This window comes from Bubalus kerabau, chromosome 6 (genome assembly GCF_029407905.1).
Source record: "Bubalus kerabau isolate K-KA32 ecotype Philippines breed swamp buffalo chromosome 6, PCC_UOA_SB_1v2, whole genome shotgun sequence".
Classification (NCBI taxonomy): domain Eukaryota; kingdom Metazoa; phylum Chordata; class Mammalia; order Artiodactyla; family Bovidae; genus Bubalus; species Bubalus kerabau.
Genome location: NC_073629.1, coordinates 106,637,478 through 106,655,763, shown reverse-complemented (window position 1 = coordinate 106,655,763; position 18,286 = coordinate 106,637,478). Strand labels below are relative to the sequence as shown.

The 18,286-nt window shown below is 44.1% G+C and overlaps 1 protein-coding gene and 1 non-coding gene across 2 annotated transcripts; one reads left to right on the top strand and one right to left on the bottom strand.

The window, feature by feature from the left end:
• Positions 1-6: 6 nt before the first annotated feature.
• On the bottom strand, positions 7-16,893 carry PPT1 (palmitoyl-protein thioesterase 1). The gene is made up of 9 exons (XM_055586290.1): positions 16,669-16,893; positions 12,004-12,113; positions 11,662-11,789; positions 11,115-11,185; positions 9,501-9,603; positions 5,907-5,997; positions 4,963-5,061; positions 3,139-3,210; positions 7-1,447 (listed from the first exon to the last, which is right to left on the bottom strand). The coding sequence occupies exons 1-9, from the start codon at positions 16,790-16,792 to the stop codon at positions 1,325-1,327; spliced, it is 921 nt and encodes a 306-aa protein (XP_055442265.1). The 5' UTR covers positions 16,793-16,893; the 3' UTR covers positions 7-1,324.
• LOC129656708 (small nucleolar RNA SNORA79) lies at positions 1,615-1,763 on the top strand. The gene has a single exon (XR_008716497.1). It is a non-coding gene; the product is annotated as a small nucleolar RNA SNORA79 (small nucleolar RNA).
• Positions 16,894-18,286: the final 1,393 nt, after the last annotated feature.

The window sequence follows — 18,286 nt, the reverse complement described above, 5'->3', positions numbered from 1 at the left end:
CAAGGATAAGAAACTACTCTTTATTTTAGATAACTTCATAAAATTGTTTTCACCCGTCCCCATTTCTTGCCTTTCATCCCCTTGTTTCAGTTGAAAAGTCTTGAAAGGGGTGAAGGAAAACCAGAAGGTAAACTTTGTAGCACTTAAGTGCTTCCCTCAAACGCAGCTAATCATTTCCAAAGACGGGGCATTCTGCAGAACAGTCTTCCAGAAGTGGTGCTAGGATTTCATGGGGTAAGGGAGTCAGGGGCTAAGATGTTGTCTTTAGCAGAAATTCTCAAAAGAGTCCTTAATAGTCTAAGGTGGGTAGATCTCCAAGAGAAAAGGGATATGGAATGTAAGTTTCTTGAGCAATCTTTTTTTTTTTTCACAGAACACATCAGAAGCAGTTTGGAGTGTGCTGGTAATACACATTTTTGAGATGGAAGTTAGAAAGCCTGATCTGTTCATATTTCCGCCCCCCTCCCATTCTTTGCTAACACCAGCAATAGAGTAACTCTGGAATCCAGACCACCAGTCATATTCAGAAGGGACAGGTTTATCAAGGGTGGAATGGAAAGAACCAGCTACCTCCTCCTCTTTATATTTTTACATTTTTCTTTAAACCTCCCTATCGACCCCATCTAAGTTAAGCAATATGTATACTTCCTGCCTTAAGCAATCCAATTGGGTGCTACTTCCCTCCTTTTGTGATAGAGCAACTAATTCATCACTACCTAAGGAGACAGTGCTACCAAGGCAAGATCATGGGCTGCCGGAATTTGTAAAATAATACCCAAGACACACAGAAAGCAACATACTCAGAGGAGGACAGCCTTAAAGAAATTACATGGATGCATTAGCCAAGCGATACTTTTCTGAGCACTGGTCAAATCACCGGAACAGTTAAGAAAGCATTTTTCGTGAATACCTCAGGCCTGGGTACTGGCCCCTTGGCTTGAGATGTGGCTAGATTTTCCTGAGAAAGTCACTCATCTTAGACTATTTCATTGGTTTAGTTTGTTTAGTCTCATCCAGGCCTGGGCAAAGCTCTGGCACTGACCTGCAGCAAACTCCTGGTTCCTAAAAGAGCCTGACCATATCAAAGGCTGTAAAACAAGCTCCACGGCTATTAGCTAATTAAACTGGCATTCAGCACCATCTGCTGATAGGATGAGGCAAAGGATAAGATTCGTATCTTGGATCTTTCCAAGCGGGGCATGTTCGATGATGACTAGAGAAAAGGATTAGTTGCTAGCTGGATCTGAGCTCAGGCTTGGGCATAGAGGGAACTGGTGTGGGAGTGGGAGGGGTTCCCTGAGCTCTGGTTCAGACTACAAGGGTTTCACTCAAGGAAGGGTATGATGTGGGCGTAAAACCATTCTTCAGACAGTTGAAGATGGTCACCTTCAAGAGCCAGGAATACCAGCTGTCCGGCCTTGTCCATTGCCTTTAGCCCCAGGCGGTCCTGTAGAAGATAAGGCCATAATTAAGAAGCTTAATGGTTTCACAGTAAAATCATAAATAATGTTAACGAGATATTCTCAAAAATGCAGTATTTTCTCTTGAGTATTAAAATTTAGGTAAATGAAATGCAAACAAGGATACTTCCCTCCCATTTTTTCCCCTAAATATTGATGGCTGTTCCTCTCATTGCTTGAAGCCTTAGGTGGTAGGATTTTAGTCCACTATGTATCTAAGCTGATTGGTCTTCTCTTTAGGACACCATGGGGATGGGCTGGTGGTCCATTAGTGTCTTCTGATTTTTATGGAGTCAAACAATTGGGAAAAAAAGTTATGTGCCACTGAGGTGGTTCTATACAGACTTTTATACTCTGCTTTCTGGAAAGTCTCCCAAAGCTTCTGGAGGACCACCTACAAGTGGGCAAGCCATGGACAAAACTGCCTCAAAATGTCAACTGGGACTGAACCAAAGATGGGAGAACATTAGCTAGAGAACTTAAAACATACCCAACTCTTAGATAATAAAACTCAGACACTTCCACATTCTGCAACTGAGTAAGTCATGACAGCTGGGTTGCTGAAGAACAAGTGTGGCTGGGAAGATGAGCAGTTAGGATGGTGCCAGAATGCTGCTCCTGCTGTTCAGTCTCTCAGTCGTGTCCAACTGTGACCCCATGGACTGCAGCATGCCAGGCCTCCCTCTTCATCACCAACTCCCGGAGTTTACCCAAACTCATGTCCATTGAGTCAGTGATGCCATCCAGCCATCTCATCCTCTGTCATCCCCTTCTCCTGCCCTCAATCTTTCCCAACATCAGGGTCTTTTCAAATGAGTCAGCTCTTTGCATCAGGTGGCCAAAATACTGCAGTTTCAGCTTCAACATCAGTCCTTCCAATGAACACTCAGGACTGATCTTTAGTATGGACTGGTTGGATCTCCTTGCTGTCCAAGGGACTCGCATGAGTCTTCTCCAACACCACAGTTCAAAAGCATCAAACCACCAATTTGAGTTTCATGACAAGTTCTTAATTGTAGCTTGCAAAACTCTTAACAGACCCTAGCTTCCTTTTACCTCACCCGCAGCAGAGCACCAGAGGCAGGAGAAAAGCCAAGAGATGACAATTAGCCTCTGAAATTACTTGGGATCTGAATAGAAGGCAAGTGGTTCAGATGCATCATTTCTGCACTTTAGGAAGAGCCTGAGAGTGTGGGAGACTCCAGAACTGGGAGTGGTGAAAAGCTGCTTGAGAAAAAAGCCTATGCTGAACAAAATTCATAGCTCTGTTCCAGTCTCCTGCAGGAGGCGCTTTCCCCTGTCAGTGCCTGGTTTAACAGCATCTATTGATATTAGTGTTTTGAAGTAACAGCCCTCCATATTTTCTCATGTGGGGGCTCTTTGGATTTGTGACGGACTGTGCCTCAGCAAAGGAAGCCAGTTCTAACCCTGTTATCAGAAGGAGTTAGAGATATATCCCTTGCCCAGGCCTGAAAACACAAGGAATAGGTCCTTCAACCTTCAGGATGGAGACTTCAGTAAACCAGCGCCTGATAAGCTGGTGCCAGAATCAGCAGCCTAATGAGTCTTGCCCACAGCACCTGCTGTGCTGGAGTGTACAGAACCAGGTATGTCACCAAAGCACCTAGCAGCTCCCAGAATCGAGCTGACCAGGACTGTACCTCTCCTCCCCAGTTACCTGTGTGTATAGGGTGCTCTCCTGTAAGGGAATGGTCTCCTTGGCTTGGCCACTTCTGTAAAATCCAAACCACTACAGGAAAGGAGGAAGAAAGGAGGTCCGATGAGATACACACGCACATTGCCAAACTATTTCAAAACTGGCTAGTAGCTAAGACTACTGACAACTCGCTAAGGCTGTGGCAAGGAGGGACAACAAAGCATGTCTCGAGTCATTTCTTCTTAAGGGTGGATCCTGAGGTATGAGTTAATCATTCCAAAGAGCTTTCCAGTTCCCTAGAATTGCTGCTTCCTACAGTTGCTGAGCACTACTCTGAAAATCCTTGTGCGGTATAAACATTCCAAGATGAATTTATGTATACAGTCCCTACTTTTAAGCAGCTCTGGTCCAATGCACAGACACAACTAATTGTTTAGCATGGGGGTCAGCAAACTTTTCCATAATAAACACAAAATAATTCAGGCTTTAAGGGGCCACGTGGTTGCAACTACTAAATACTGCCATTGTAATGCAAAAGCCACGAGACAGTATTTTTTAAATGAATATGGCTGCATTCTTTTTTTCCTCTGTCTCTGCCCACCAGCTCCCAGCTGCATCCCAGCATGGCATGTGGGATCCTGGCCAGGCATCAAACCCACGTCCCCTGCAGTGGAAGCTCAGAGTCTTAACCAGTGGACTGCCAGGGAAGTCTCAATATGGCTGCATTCTAATGAAACTATTTATAGACATTGAAATTTGTAATTCATGTAATTTTCACATTATCAAAGTTTTTTACTTTTTTCTACCATTTAAAAACAAAAACCATTTTCCTTCGTGGACCATACAAAAGCAGGTGCAGGGTGGATTCAGCCCATAGGCTGTGGTGTGCTCTGACACAGTGTGATGAACGCTGATATGATAGAGGCTGATAATTCTTAAGAGGGAGCAAATTCTGCCTAGAAGAGGGGTGGCTTTCTGGATGGAGGAAATGACATTTGAGCTGAACAGGAGCCTGTCAGGTGGAGAAGCCCAGGGAAGGGCATTTTAGAGACTAAAGCATGAACACAGGAACATAAGAAACACGTGCCAGGAGGAGGGCATTTCAAGTAGCACAATATGACTTGGTCAGAGAGGGGATGAAGTGATCATGAAGTAAGATTAGGTTGGAAAGAAATCAAAGCCAAGTCAAGGCTGAATGTGAATGTGAACCTCAGGGAGTTACAAATTTTGGACTGGTGTGCTGAACCTTTTCTGGATCACAGATCTCTGAATATCTGATAAAAAATTTCTAGACCCTTCCTCAGAGAATGCAACTTCAGCTTACCCTTGAACAACATGGGTGTGAACTGCTCGGGTCCACTTATATGTGGGTTTTGTTCAGTAATGTGGATGCTGAAGGACAACTATAAGTTATATGTAGATTTTTGACTGTGGAAAGCACCAGTGTCCCTAACCCCTATGTTGTTCAAGGGTCAACAGTATATAAGTTTGCAAACAGTTTTGGGTTGTGGGGGGTTACAACCCTGAGTGTCCCATTTATAGACCTCAGAACCCCTGCTCTACACAAATATGGGTGGAAGGGACTGACAATTCTTCCCAGCAGGCAGCTGTGGGTTTTTTTTTTAATTTGTTTTTTTAAAATTGATTTATTTATTTGGCTACATTGGGTTTTGGTTGCAGCATGTGGGATCTTAGTTCCCTGACCAGGGACTGAACCTGCATCCCCTGCATTGGGAGAACAGAGTTTTAACCCCTGAACCACCAGGGAAGTCCTCAGGCAGCTGTGTTTTAATGCCATTTTCTCTGCCAGTCTCCTGGCATGTTGTGGCCTAAGAAGCGTCTCACCTCAGAATCCACAGGGTCCACAATGGTATCATTGAGGAATTTCACCATCACAAACTTCTTGAGGGCCATCAGGTTTTTCTTGTAGGACTCATTGACACCCTGGAGGAAAAGTCAATAGTAAGAACCGTGGGGACATTACCATCAGATTCTAGCCAGGCAATTAAAACCTTGCAGTGCTCTGGTCTGCGTGACCCTGGGTTTCTTCTCCATGGTAATAGGCTACTTTTCTCGCTTCCCGCCCAGAACACACCAGGTACAGCCTTTTTCTTAACATGCCATCTGATTGACAATGCTCCCAGCAACCATGGCGGACAGATGGCCACCATGAATCTGTCACTGCACTCCACAGGTCTCCATCACATAGGTTAAAGGCTTCTAGCCAGAGAAAGCCAAGGCAAAATAAAAAACTGAACTCTGAGTGCTTCTGCCATACTATTCTGTTCCTATTGCCCCCCTCTTCAAATTCTGTTTTTGTTTGTTTGTTTTAAACCTCCAGATAAGCCAAAAAAAACTGAGCCAGAATCTCCCAACCCATGTTCATCTCTGGGACGCACTACTCAGTCTCCTGTGCAGTCTTTCTTCTTAAGTAAATCACCCTTCTGAAAAAATACGACCCCAAAGCGATCCACTGGAAAGGCTTCCCTCAGTAAGGCAGCAGTTGAGTTTCCTGCCAGCCAGCACCTAATGAGTTCACCCCGCTGCTTCAACACTAGGCAAGAGGAAGAATCCACAGGAAGAAAGCCAAATGAATTTCAGCCTCCCTAAAGCGACTTAGCAGCAGCAGCAGAAGGAACTGAACCTCATAAGCACCGCCTCCCCCAACACAGAACTTCCGGTTTCCTGGGTTCTGCCTGGGATATTTGGGCAGTCACTGCTCATCCGTTTATAATGTCCCTAACAGGAAAGGGAATGCACAATTATGGTAGCCTGGGCTGGGTGCTTACTCTCTCTTGATTAATATCTGCCAGGAAGATGCTGTGGTTGCGGTATATGTCCTCCCTGATGGGGTCGTGCCAGTATTCTGCTTGCACCAGGCTGTGGGAGAAAAAAAAATAAAGGTGACCAAGCGGCACACTAGTCAGTATGCCTGAGGCATGGCCCTGGGCACAGGCCACCAAGAGATCGAAGGGGCAAAAGACCAGAGCCTTCTGTTCCTGCTGCCTGATCCCTTTTTCCTTAGCATTTCCTATGCTCCTTTCTTCTTGTCCTTGAGACTTAGCTTAAATATCTTTTCTTCAAAGACCATTCTGGCCAAACTAGGCACCTCCTCCATTACTGTCCATCACTGCATCTTGTTTCTGCCACAGCCTTAGCTGGTACTAAGGGGGATCTAGTTCCCTGATCAGGGATCGAACCCAGGCTCCCCTGCATTGGGAACTCAGAGTCTTAACCACTGGACCATCTGGGAAGTCCCTGGGCTATCTTATTTTGAACTTCCAGGATCTCTCTCTTACTCTAATGATTGGTTTTATTTGAATTCTTTTCTAGAGTCATGGATGATCTCTTTCTCTCTGAAGATAATAATATAGGCTTTTTTTTGTTTGTTTAAGGTTTCCTTCAGCTTCTTGAATTGCCAACTGTTTCTTCCAAGTCCCTTTTTACTTTTTGTTGTTTTGATCTGTCTTCTATTTTGGAAGCTTTCCTCAGATGTCTGATGGAGGGGTGCGTGGCGGTCCTTGGCTCACTGTTCATATTTAAACAAGAGCTTCCCTGATAGCTCAGTTGGTAAAGAATCCGCCTGCAATGAAGGAGACCCTGGTTCAATTCCTGGGTGGGGAAGATCGGCTGGAGAAGGGAGAGACTACCCACTCCAGATTTCTTGGACTTCCCTTGTGGTTCAGCTGGTTAAGAATCCGCCTGCAATACGGGAGACCTAGGTTCAATCCCTGGGTTGGGAAGATCCCCTGGAGACAGGAAAGGCTACCCACTCCAATATTCTGGCCTGGAGAATTCCATGGACTGTATTGTTCATGGGGTCGCAAAGAGTCGGACACAACTGAGCCACTTTCACTTTCACTGAGCTGAATGGAAGTTCTTCACATAGTTCAGTTCAGTCGTTCAGTTGTGTCCAACTCTTTACGACCCCATGAACTGACGCATGCCAGGCCTCCCTGTCCATCACCAACTCCCAGAGTCTACCCAAACCCATGTCCATTGAGTCGGTGATGCCATCCAACCATCTCATCCTCTGTTGTCCCCTTTTCCTCCTGCCCCCAATCCCTCCCAGCATCCGGGTCTTTTCAAATGAGTCAGCTCTTCGCATGAGGTGGCCAAAGTACTGGAGTTTCAGCTTCAACATGAGTCCTTTCAATGAACACCCAGGACTGATCTTTAGAATGGACTGGTTGGATCTCCTTGCAGTCCAAGGGACTCTCAAGAGTCTTCTCCAACACCACATTTCAAAAGCATCAATTCTTTGGCGCTCAGCTTTCTTCACAGTCCAACTCTCACATCCATACACGGCCACTGGGAAAACCATAGCCTTGACTAGACGGACCTTTGTTGACAAAGTAATGTCTCTGTTTTTTAATATGCTGTCTAGGTCATAACTTTCCTTCCAAGGAGTAAGCGTCTTTTAATTTAGACAGCTATCTACTGGTGGTTCCACTATGTGCTAGTCAAAAGGCGTCCTGATTTGTTGGAGGATTGCAAAACATCAACCTGCAGATCTTCTCTCTGGGACCAATCAGTTTTTTCAGGGAGGGATCCATCAAACTTCTGCCAAGGAGGTATAACCTGGCTGCTATCATTCTGGGAATCAAACAGGAGGAGGTGGGTTTTCACTATGGTGTCTTATCACCATTCTGTGTTTATTATCACAAAGTCTGGTACTTCTTGAGTTAAACTGCTCCAGAAAATAAATTTGGCTTCTCTTGTCAGTGTTGGGGACGAGCAGTCACTTGGACATACACTTAAGGGATTCGGGGAGTCTGATCATTGTTTCTACAGATTTTCAAAGAAGAGTCTCATGCACTTACTCTACCAAAGTATCTTAGAGGTCAAATTCCTGAGTCTTTCTGAGATTATAAAAAGTGAACTGGTCCCTTCTTGTCAGTGTTTCCTTCAACAGACATAAAGGTTTCAGAATTTTCTGCTCTGCTCAAACAGTTATCACTCATTCATCTGCTTTCTTTCAAAAAACATACTGACATCTTTTTCATCATCTCTTCTCTCCTCTCTGTTCTCTTTGTCCTTGTGAGTTTATCACAGTTTATTCTTTTAGCTTCCCTGGTGGCTCAGAGGTTATAGTGTCTGCCTGCAATACCGAAGACTCCGGTTCGACCCCTGGGTCGGGAAGATCCCCTGGAGAAGGAAATGGCAACCCACTCCAGTACTCTTGCCTGGAGAATCCCATGGCCAGAGGAGCGTGGTGGGCTACAGTCCATGGGGCGCAAAGAGTCGGACACGACTGAGCACTCTTGCCATGCTGTTGCCATTCTTTTGCTTTGTTGTTGTTTAGTCACTAAGTCATGTCTGATTCCTCTGTGACCCCATAGACTGTAGCCCGCCAGGCTCCTCTGTCCAAGGGATTCTCCAGGCAAGAATACTCGAGTGGGTTGCCATGCCCTCCTCCAGGGGATCTCCCTGACCCAGGGATCAAACCCAGTCTCTTACATCTCCTGCATTGACAGGCAGGCTCTTTACCACTAGCGCCACCTGGGAAGCCCCATAACCATACTGCTGCTGCTGCTGCTGCTGCTAAGTCGCTTCAGTCGTGTCCGACTCTGTGACCCCATAGACTGCAGCCCACCAGGCTCCCCTGTCCCTGGGATTCTCCAGGCAAGAACACTGGAGTGGGCTGCCATTTCCTTCTCCAATGCAGGAAAGTGAACAGTGAAAGTGAAGTCGCTCAGTCGTGTCCGACTCCCAGCGACCCCATGGACTGCAGCCCACCAGGCTCCTCCGTCCATGGGATTTTCCAGGCAAGAGGACTGGAGTGGGGTGCCATTGCCTTCTCCACATAACCATACTAGTTGATCCCAAATCTCGGCTATTACCCAGAATATTCCAGACCTCCTAAATCCAAATTTCTAGGGATGAAGCTCTGGAATTCATTTTTAATGAATTTCCCAGGGGGTCTGACATATAATTTAGGTTTGGGAACAAGTGAAGGACAACATACTCCAAAAGTAATTCTGAATATGTTTAAATACCCAAACATATGTAGTTGAGGACACTGATGTAAGAGGTTAACCCTTTGCTGCTGACAATATAAAGAATCTGTCCTTCAAATATTAACAGTAGTTTCTTAGCCTGAGTAATTTCTATAGGCTTGTTTTTTTTTTTAAAGATGATAATGTATTGTTGTAATTACATTCTTCTTATATAGAAAAATGTCCTCCCTTTCTTTAAATTACTATTAGAGCAGTTTTAGATTTACAATAAAATGAAGCAGATAGTATAAAGATATTCACAATCATTTGAATATCATTTAAATATCACTAGCAACTACTCCTAGAATCACGGTCAGCATGCAAGTCCGCATCATATCATTATGCAGTGACAGTTCAGCATCCTTCTCGGCCAACCGTACATACCGTTCCTGTATAGCTTTGTTATAAGCCCCAGCGTTCAGTGTTTTTCTGATGAAGTCACAGATGTGTGAGCTTTCTCCTGGGCACCGAGGGAGTCCAAAAACACCTACAGCAGCAGAAGACAAATACCCATGCCTTTAATAATCATGTCCTGAACACCTACTATGTGCAGGGCATTGAGAGAAACAAAAAATCCAGCAATAGATCCTGATTTCATTCATTCATTTCTTAAGGAAATAATGTCTTTGGAATTAATACTCTAACCAGCTCCCTCCTAGTGTTCCCTCTCCTTTCTGCCTCAGGCCCTTTGCACCCACTCCCCTCCGGAGGATGTGCTTCTCTCACTGCTTCAACGGGGGGCCTCATTCTCATCTCTTGGGTCTTGGCTTAGAGAAGTCATATCTGAGAACCCTGACTCAAGCAGTGCTCAACCCCTGTTCCTCCCCCAACCCCAGTTATACCTGCAACCTCATCAATAACATTTTGGGGGGTACCAGACATAACAATTCTAAGCATATATTGGCAATAATTAATTTAATCCTTACAACCACCCTGCGGAGTAGAAATCATTATTTAGAGCATATTACAGATAGGAAACTTTTAAATAGAGAGGTTAGATACTTTGTCTGAGGTTAGACAGTAAGTGATGGAGCCAAGATATGAACATGAGCAGTCTGGTTCCAGCGGCCAGGCCTTTCACAAATATAACCACTATTCTTCCATTATTGTATTTTTTTCTTTATCACAGTTACTACTATCTGTATTTATTTTGTTTGCTTACTTGTTTCGTGTCTACTCTCCCCTACTAGGATGGAAGTTTCATGAAGGCAGAAAACTTATCTGTCTTGTTTTGAGGTTTTAAATAAATATTCGTGGAATCAATGAATGAATGATAAAGCTGTTTCTACCAATTTGCATCTGAATAAAACATATACTTTTAAAAAGTATTTTCCTACCTGTTATTTTATTTCCTCCTCTGAAAAATTCCTGTAAGATGGGCAGCGTCTTATTTTAGCTTCTCTCTGTGAGAGGGACCCTACGATACCAAATTACTTGCCCAATTAACACTTAATTGGATGAATTCAATTTCCTGATTATAAGGGGAATCCTGCTCCTACACTCAACCAGCTTAACAGCTAAATCCATCAGAACAGAAATAAAGTTCTACCCCAAGACACATCTGCCCCCAAAGTTTATTAATTCTATCTAAATAGCAAACCTGTTGGGGTTTGTTTGTTTTTTTTTGAAAGATTTAATCTCTGCTGTTAATTTTACAGGCAAAAAAAGTCTAGACACTATTCACTGCCTAAGTCCCAATTCAATATGACACCACTCATGTCAGAAAACAGGAAAGGTTGCTGGACTTTCCAAATTCCTCAACCACTGCCTGCTACATGCCTGCAACCATCTCAACTGCAGGAAATCATGTCAATTATATTAGAGAAAAGTAGGTGGTAATGTAATGACTCCCCTGTGTTCCAGGTGTCTGGAATCCGGTTTTGTCATCGCTGCTGGCTAGTTTGTTATAACTTAGAAAAACAGGATTTGGGGGAGGATGGCTGACTTCTTGTACAAATAGAGATGCTAGAATATTTTAGGTAAAAAGGACAAAGTTACCTTGATGTTGTCCCCCAATTGAGATGAGATTGACCATGGGAGGTGATGGGCATCTCTGAGCCACTGCCCGCCTGGAGGAAAAAAAAAGGGATTATCAGTTTCCGCTGTCAGATGGAAATAGATCATCAATAATCAACTTCCCAGGGGAGTCTGGGGGAGAATGGGTACATATATATGTATGGCTGAGTCCCTTCACTGTTCACCGGAAACTCACAACATTATCTGCTAATCAACTATACCTCAATACAAAATTAAAAGTTAAAAAAAAAAACTTCCCAGATTAAGTTACTTAATCTGTGGTTCCCCAAAGCCACAAAGTTTCAGGATTTATTTTCCTCTGATACAGCCAAACACAAATCTTTATTCCTTCATAGAAAATAAGTTCCACAAAGCTTCTTTCAAGGGGCTATTTTAGAAGAGTTTCCATCCAAGGTAGATGAAGATTCCAAAAACACTAAACGGATAGATCTACCTGCATCAAAGGGCAAACAGTCAGTTTCACGTGATACGATATATAAGTGGTATGATAGAACAGAAAGGGACTTACAGAAACTGGCCTCCCTGGGAGAACCCCATAGCATTGTAGCCTTGCTGCAATTTAGGATCCTTAGCAAGAATCTGACACACTGCTGTTACTTGGAAGTTGACATTCAAAAAGAAGCTGTTCTCCACATCCTGAAAGAGAAATCAAAGGACGGGGCTGAACACAGGCACTGGCAACTTCTCTAAGAGGCAGACTTGTTTAGGTTGGTACCCTCATAAGCCACTCAAGAACTTAAGTATCATTGTATGGTCTTCTGCTAAAAATGCAAGGTAACCCATTTTAATATTACATTCTACGAAATCAGTCAGCAAACCTTCAAAGGAACAGAACGGTGAAGCGCCTCACCTCTCTGAGAGTCTTCCCAATCTCTAAAGATAAGACGTGAATTCCAGGTATTTTCTTCTCAACCATTTTTTTAATAGCACCCATACTTAAGGGATTACAACAGCTGTCTCCTAGACAACAAAGACAATCATGGAAACTTATGAGTAAAAACAACATTATTTGACTTTTTCAAACTTTGTACTTCAAAAGCATTAATGGAAATATGCAAAGACAACACAGAGAAGAAAATATTTGCAAAACATACTTACTAAGCATTTAATATCTAGAATATACAAAGAACTCTACGAGTCAGCAAGAAGATAATCTAATTAAAATAGGAAAAGGATTTGAACAGACATCTCTTCAAAGAAGATATACAAATGGCCAACAAGCACACGAAATTATGTTCAACATCACTGATCATTAAGGAAATGCACATCAAAATCACAATGAGGTACCAATGCAAACCTACTAAGATGCCTTTAAAGCCTTCAATTTTTTTTAAATTAACTTCTTTAAAAATGGAAAATAACAGACTTACCTGGGGGTCCAGTAGTTAAGAATCCACCTGCCAATGCAGGGGACGTGGTCCTAGAAGATTCCACATGCCACAGGGAACTAAGCCTGTGTGCCACAACTACTGAGCCCACTCGCCCCAGAGCCCCTGCACCCCAAGAGAAGCCGCCTCAACGAGGAGCCCATGCACTGCAACCAGAGGAAGCCCTCACACAGCAACGAAGACCCAGTGCAGCCGAAAATAAAAAACAAATGTAAAAAATTTTTAAATAGAAAATAACAAGTGTTGGCAAAGACAGGGGGAAACAGGAACCCTTCACATTGCTGGTGGAAACTGTGAAAACAATTTGATGGTCCCTCAAAAGTTAAATACACAACGACCATTTGACTCATTAATTTCAATTCTAAATACATAACCAAGAAAAGGGAAAACATATGTCCCTACAGAGACCTGTACAAGAATATTTAAAGCAGCATTATCTGTAATAGCTAAAAGGTGGAAAACACTCAAAAGTCCATCAATGGATGACTGGATAAACAAATTATGGTAGATATATACAAGAAAATATTATTCTGCCATAAAATGGAACAAAGTATTGAAACATGCTACAACATGGATGAACCTCAAAAACCTTATTTTAAGTGAAATAAGCCAGAAATGAAAGCTTACATACTGTATAGTTCCTTTTATATGACACATCCAGAACAGGCAAATCCACTGAAACAGAAAGCAGACTGAACATTTCCTGGGTGATGGGAAGACAGGGTAAAGAGTGATTCCTTAAAATGGGGCACACATGCTTTCTGCGGTGATGAAAAAGTTTTGAAACTAGAGAGAAGTGATGGTTGCACAACATGAATACACTAAATGCCACTGAACTGTATGCTTTAACATGGTTAAGTGTATGTTACATGAATTTCACCTCAACAACAACAAAAAGAACAACATTTTTTGCTCCGCTCATGTTGTTAACAAGTAATAACTTCAAAAGCCCAACACGGTATCATGGGGACCCCAAATTCACAATTGAAAATAAGCAGAGGTGCGTGTTCTCTTATCATCTAGAGCATCTGCGGCTCACAGGCCCCAAGGCACCCTGGAATCTTCTCTCTCCTTAGGGCCAGGACTAGAGCAAGACAAGTAAAGAAAGCTCATGTAAAGTGCTAATGCTGAACTCACATTCTGCACTTTTTTTTCTTCCTGTTTCAAGCAACCAAGAACTAAGAATAGGAAGCAAAGTGACTGCTGAGTAGGATAAGTGGGCTAAGATCATTTTCCATTTTGAACTTAATCTTTCCATTTTCAACCTGAGAGCTAAACTTAAAAATTCGTTTTTAAAGAAGGAAAAGAGCTTGAGCATGTTCTATTTCTCACACTGAACTATAATCACGGGTTACTTAGGTGGCTTCCAAATAGACTGACTGTGCTCTGGGAGGACACAGAGCTCTCATGCTCTCTTTTAAACCCACGGCAGTAGCCCGAGGCCCTGGCACAGACCCTTGAAAGAACAATCTCTACTTACTGACTCTAATTCCTCTCTGAACATTTTTCTTTCACCTATTCCAATAAGGTTCTCACTTTCACCACTCCCCTAAAAGTGGTTTAATCAAAGTCATTAGTGATCTTCCCATTGTTAAATCCAATAACCAATTCTTAGCCCTCATCTTAGTTGACCTATCACCAACATTTCACAGTTCGCTATCCCTTCCTCTTGAAACATTTTCACGTGGTTTCCAAGACATTGCCCTCTCCTGACTCCACCTTCTCCCTAGCTGTTCTATCTCTGTCTCCTTTGCTAGTTCCTCTCCATCCCCTTGGGGGCTTCCCTGGTGGCTTAAGGGTAAAGAATCTGGTTTGATCCCTGGGTTGGGAAGATCCCCTGGAGAAGGAAATGGCAACCCACTCCAGTATTCTTGCCTGGAGAATCCCATGGACAGAGGAGCCTGGCGGGCTACAGTCCACAGGCTCAAAAGAGTCAGACATGACTGAAGCGACTTAGCACACATGCATTCCATCTCTTCATCCTCCAGATGCTGGGAATGCCTCAGCATTTGGTCTTTAGACCTCTTTCCTCTTCTGAATATCGTCACTCCCTAGGTGATCTTGTCCAGTCTCACAGCTTTAAATACTAGCCATATGCCAAAGGTTCCCAACTTAATCCTCCAGCCTGTATCTGTCTCAAGACTCCACACTCCAAATGCCTCTACATCTCCTGAATATGTAACAAACATCTCAAATTTAGTAAGTCATAAAGCACATTCTTGATTTTCACCCTACAGGCTCCCCCATTTTGGTAAAATGACAACCTCATCCTTCTTGTTGTCCAGGCCATGGAATCATCCTTGACTCCTTTCTCATGCCATGTATAATCTGTTAGCAAATCCTGCTGGCTCTATCTTCAAACTGTATCCAAATGTTGACTACTTTTCAACACCTCCCCTTTTACTATACTTTTTCAAGTCACCGTCACCTCGTTTCAGTTCAGTTCAGTTGCTCAATCGTGTCTGACTCTTTGTGACCCCATGGACTGCAGCACGCCAGGCCTCCCTGTCCATCACCAACTCCCAGAGTTTACTCAAATTCATGTCCATTGAGTTGGTGATGCCATCCAACCATCTCATCCTCTGTCGTCCCCTTCTCCTCCCACCTTCAATCTTTCCCAGCATCTTGTTTAGATTATTGCAAAAGCTTTCTATCTTTTTTCCGTGCAAAGGGCCACGACCTCCTACAATCTAGTCTCAATATAGCAACTTGTCTTTGTTCAGTCACTCAGTTGTGTCTGACTCTTTTTGACCCCATGGACTGCAGCATGCCAGGCTTCCCTATCTTTCACCACCTCCCGGAGCTTGTTCAAATTCATGTCCACTGAGTTGGTGATGCCATCCAACCATCTCATCCTCTGTCGTCCCCTTCTCCTCCCGCCTTCAATCATTCCCAGCATCAGGGAATATAGGAACTAGAGTGCTTTTAAAATGCAAATCAGATCATGTCACTCATCTGCTCAAAACTCACAACAATGTCCCATCTCTTCTAGCCAAAGTTCCTACAGTAGCCTTAGTAGCCCCAACAACATATGCAGGCCATCCTCCTACCCCTATTTTCTTCTGACTCACTGCGTTTCAGCTACACTGACCTGAGTGTTGCTCCTTGAACACACTAGACATACTAGATATACTTCTGCCTCATGGCTTTGCATTTGCTGATCTTTCCACCATATACTCACATGGCATCTTCTCTCAGGGACTTCAGGCCTTTGCTCAGATAATCACTTTTTCAGTAAATCCTGACTTTGCTCTATGAAACTGCAAGCCCTCACTTGCACTCTCTATCCTCGCCCTCCCCTGCTTTATTTTCCTCCATTGCACGAATCACCATTTGACATATGTTTATTTATTTATCGTTTGTCTCTTCCACTGGGAAGTTCTAAAAGAGCAAAGAATTTAGTCTGTTTAGTTTACTGTATACTCAATGGCACCCCACTCCAGTACTTTTGCCTAGAAAATCCCATGGACGGAGGAGCCTGGTAAACTACAGTCCATGGGGTCGCTAGAGTCGGACACGACTGAGCAACTTCACTTTCACTTTTCACTTTCATGCACTGGAGAAGGAAATGGCAACCCACTCCAGCGTTCTTGCCTGGAGAATCCCAGGGACGGGGGAGCCTGGTGGGCTGCCGTCTATGGGGTCGCACAGAGTCGGACATGACTGAAGCGACTTAGCAGCAGCAGCAGCAGGATCCAGTAGGTAGTCAATAGCTACGCGTTAAAAGCATAAACGAATTACAGGTGCCTAAGAAATCTCTGTTCAATGCACGAATGAACAAAAGGATGGCGATGCTGCGGTCACGCAGGCACAACCCTGCCTTCCCGAGCCAGAGTCGGATGCTGCACCCTGACTCCACTGCCGTGAGATTAAACCAGGACACCGCGTAACACCCTACCGCAGTGCACAGCCCGCTGTGAGCGCTTACCAAAAGACAACTCCTTCCCCATCATCTCCCTTTCCAATGCAGGATAACCCCTAAATCCTAAAACGTGGAGCCAGTCCGGTGCTGTGTGACCACGGTCCTCGCCCTCCACACTTGCACTTTGCAGACGCGACCCCAGGCTTGGCGAGGAAAAGGCTCGCCAAACCTTTTTGACTCTCTTCTCACTCCCTCCTTCACTCACCCATCCCATGCCAGATCACCAGCGGCAGGGGAGCGGGCGGGTCGAGATGCCCCAGCGCCAGGGAAGTGCAGGAACCCAGCAGGAAAGCGAGAGCCAAGAGCCACAAGCAGCTGGACGACGCCATCTTGACTATCACGTGACCGCGCTCCCCTTGCCCCGGCCTCTATGCGGGCGCGGGCGCGAGCGCGGCCGCGGGCGCGGGGGCGTTGCAATCGCCACACCTCCGCCTGGATTGTCCCGGTCCGACGGGCGTCTCTCCTGGCTAGTTGCCCCAGTAGACTGCTCGCCACCAGAAATCAAACGCGTGCCAACATATTCTCAGTGCTTCCTGTGCATCAAGCACTGTTCTAAGCGCTTTACATCTGGTAACTGCTTTAATTCCCATCACGCCCAAATACCCTTCTCCCCATTTTACAGGTCAGGACACTTGAGGCACTGAGAATGTGGGTTAGAACCAAGGTCACAGAGATAGTACGTTGGTGGATCCAAAGGCTTTGCTCTTACATCGCCCTGCCTTTGGAAGAAAAGTACTTTGTGAAAGAGAAGGAAGAGGGAAGGAGGAAGGAAAAAAGAGCTGACTCAGCTCTTTGTCAGAAATTGAAGGAGAGTTATAATTTCCAGGGCTAATCATGGCAGTGTGGTGTTTGCTATCGTGCAGGAAAGATATAACTTAAAAAGGCAAAGATAAAATGCCAGAGAAGGACTGGTATAAGCTAAGATAGAGAGGGAAGGTACATGTTTTCTAAAAGTGGCACAACTTCCAGATTGACAAAAGCGTCTGATGGATGTAAGCATGGTGGGAAAAGCCACTGCCACTTTCTGGTATAATCTCAAAAGCTGAATTAGGGTAGGAACCTCTCATCCACCATTTCCCGCTTTTCATTTGCCTCCAGATTAATAATCTCAATCCTTGCCCGCAAAAGAAAAAAATGATTTTTTTCAGCAAAACATTGAAATTGTTTAAATGGAGAGTTTAAGTGAATTAAAGTGTATCCATTATATAATGGAAAATTGTGAGGTGGATTTTATTAAAGGATAGGAAAATTTGTATATGAGGTGGTGGTTGTTTAGTCTCTTAAGTCATGTCTGACTCTTTTGCAACCCTATGGACTGCAGCCTCCCAGCCTCCTCTGTCCATAGGGTTCTCCAGGCAGGAATAGGGGAGTGGGTTGCCATACTCTCCTCCAGGGGATCTTCCCCACCCAGAGATCGAACCTACCTCTCTTGCATTGGCAGGAGAGTTCCTTACAACTAGCACCGCCTGGGAAGCCCGAAGTTGTATATAGTGACATGGGAAAATGTTTTTGATCTATTTTAAAGGAAAAACTAGGAACTGTATTTTTACAGGAAATATATATGTTGTTCTGAGGGGCAACTACTGAGTCCCATGCTCTGCAACCAGAGAAGCTGTGGCAACACTCAGGGCAAATAGAGAAAGCCACAAGCAGCAACGAAGACCCAGTGCAGTCAAAAATAAATAAATGATAAAAATTTTTAAAAAAAGAGAAGTATATATATCGTGATGGATATACCACTCTATCTTTACTGAAAATTGTTGGGTTGTCCACATGGAATTGGTGAATATTATGGTATGTAAAACCTAGCTTAATAAAGCTGT

Bases quoted from the DNA above. Each gene is read 5' to 3' on its own strand.
- PPT1 (XM_055586290.1), bottom strand. From the start codon at position 16,792: ATGGCGTCGTCCAGCTGCTTGTGGCTCTTGGCTCTCGCTTTCCTGCTG. The intron at 12,114-16,668 runs GTGAGTGAAGGA...TTTGTTGTCTAG, and splicing joins GGTGATCTGGCATGGGATGG to GAGACAGCTGTTGTAATCCC. The intron at 11,790-12,003 runs GTGAGGCGCTTC...TTTCTCTTTCAG, and splicing joins TTGGGAAGACTCTCAGAGAG to GATGTGGAGAACAGCTTCTT.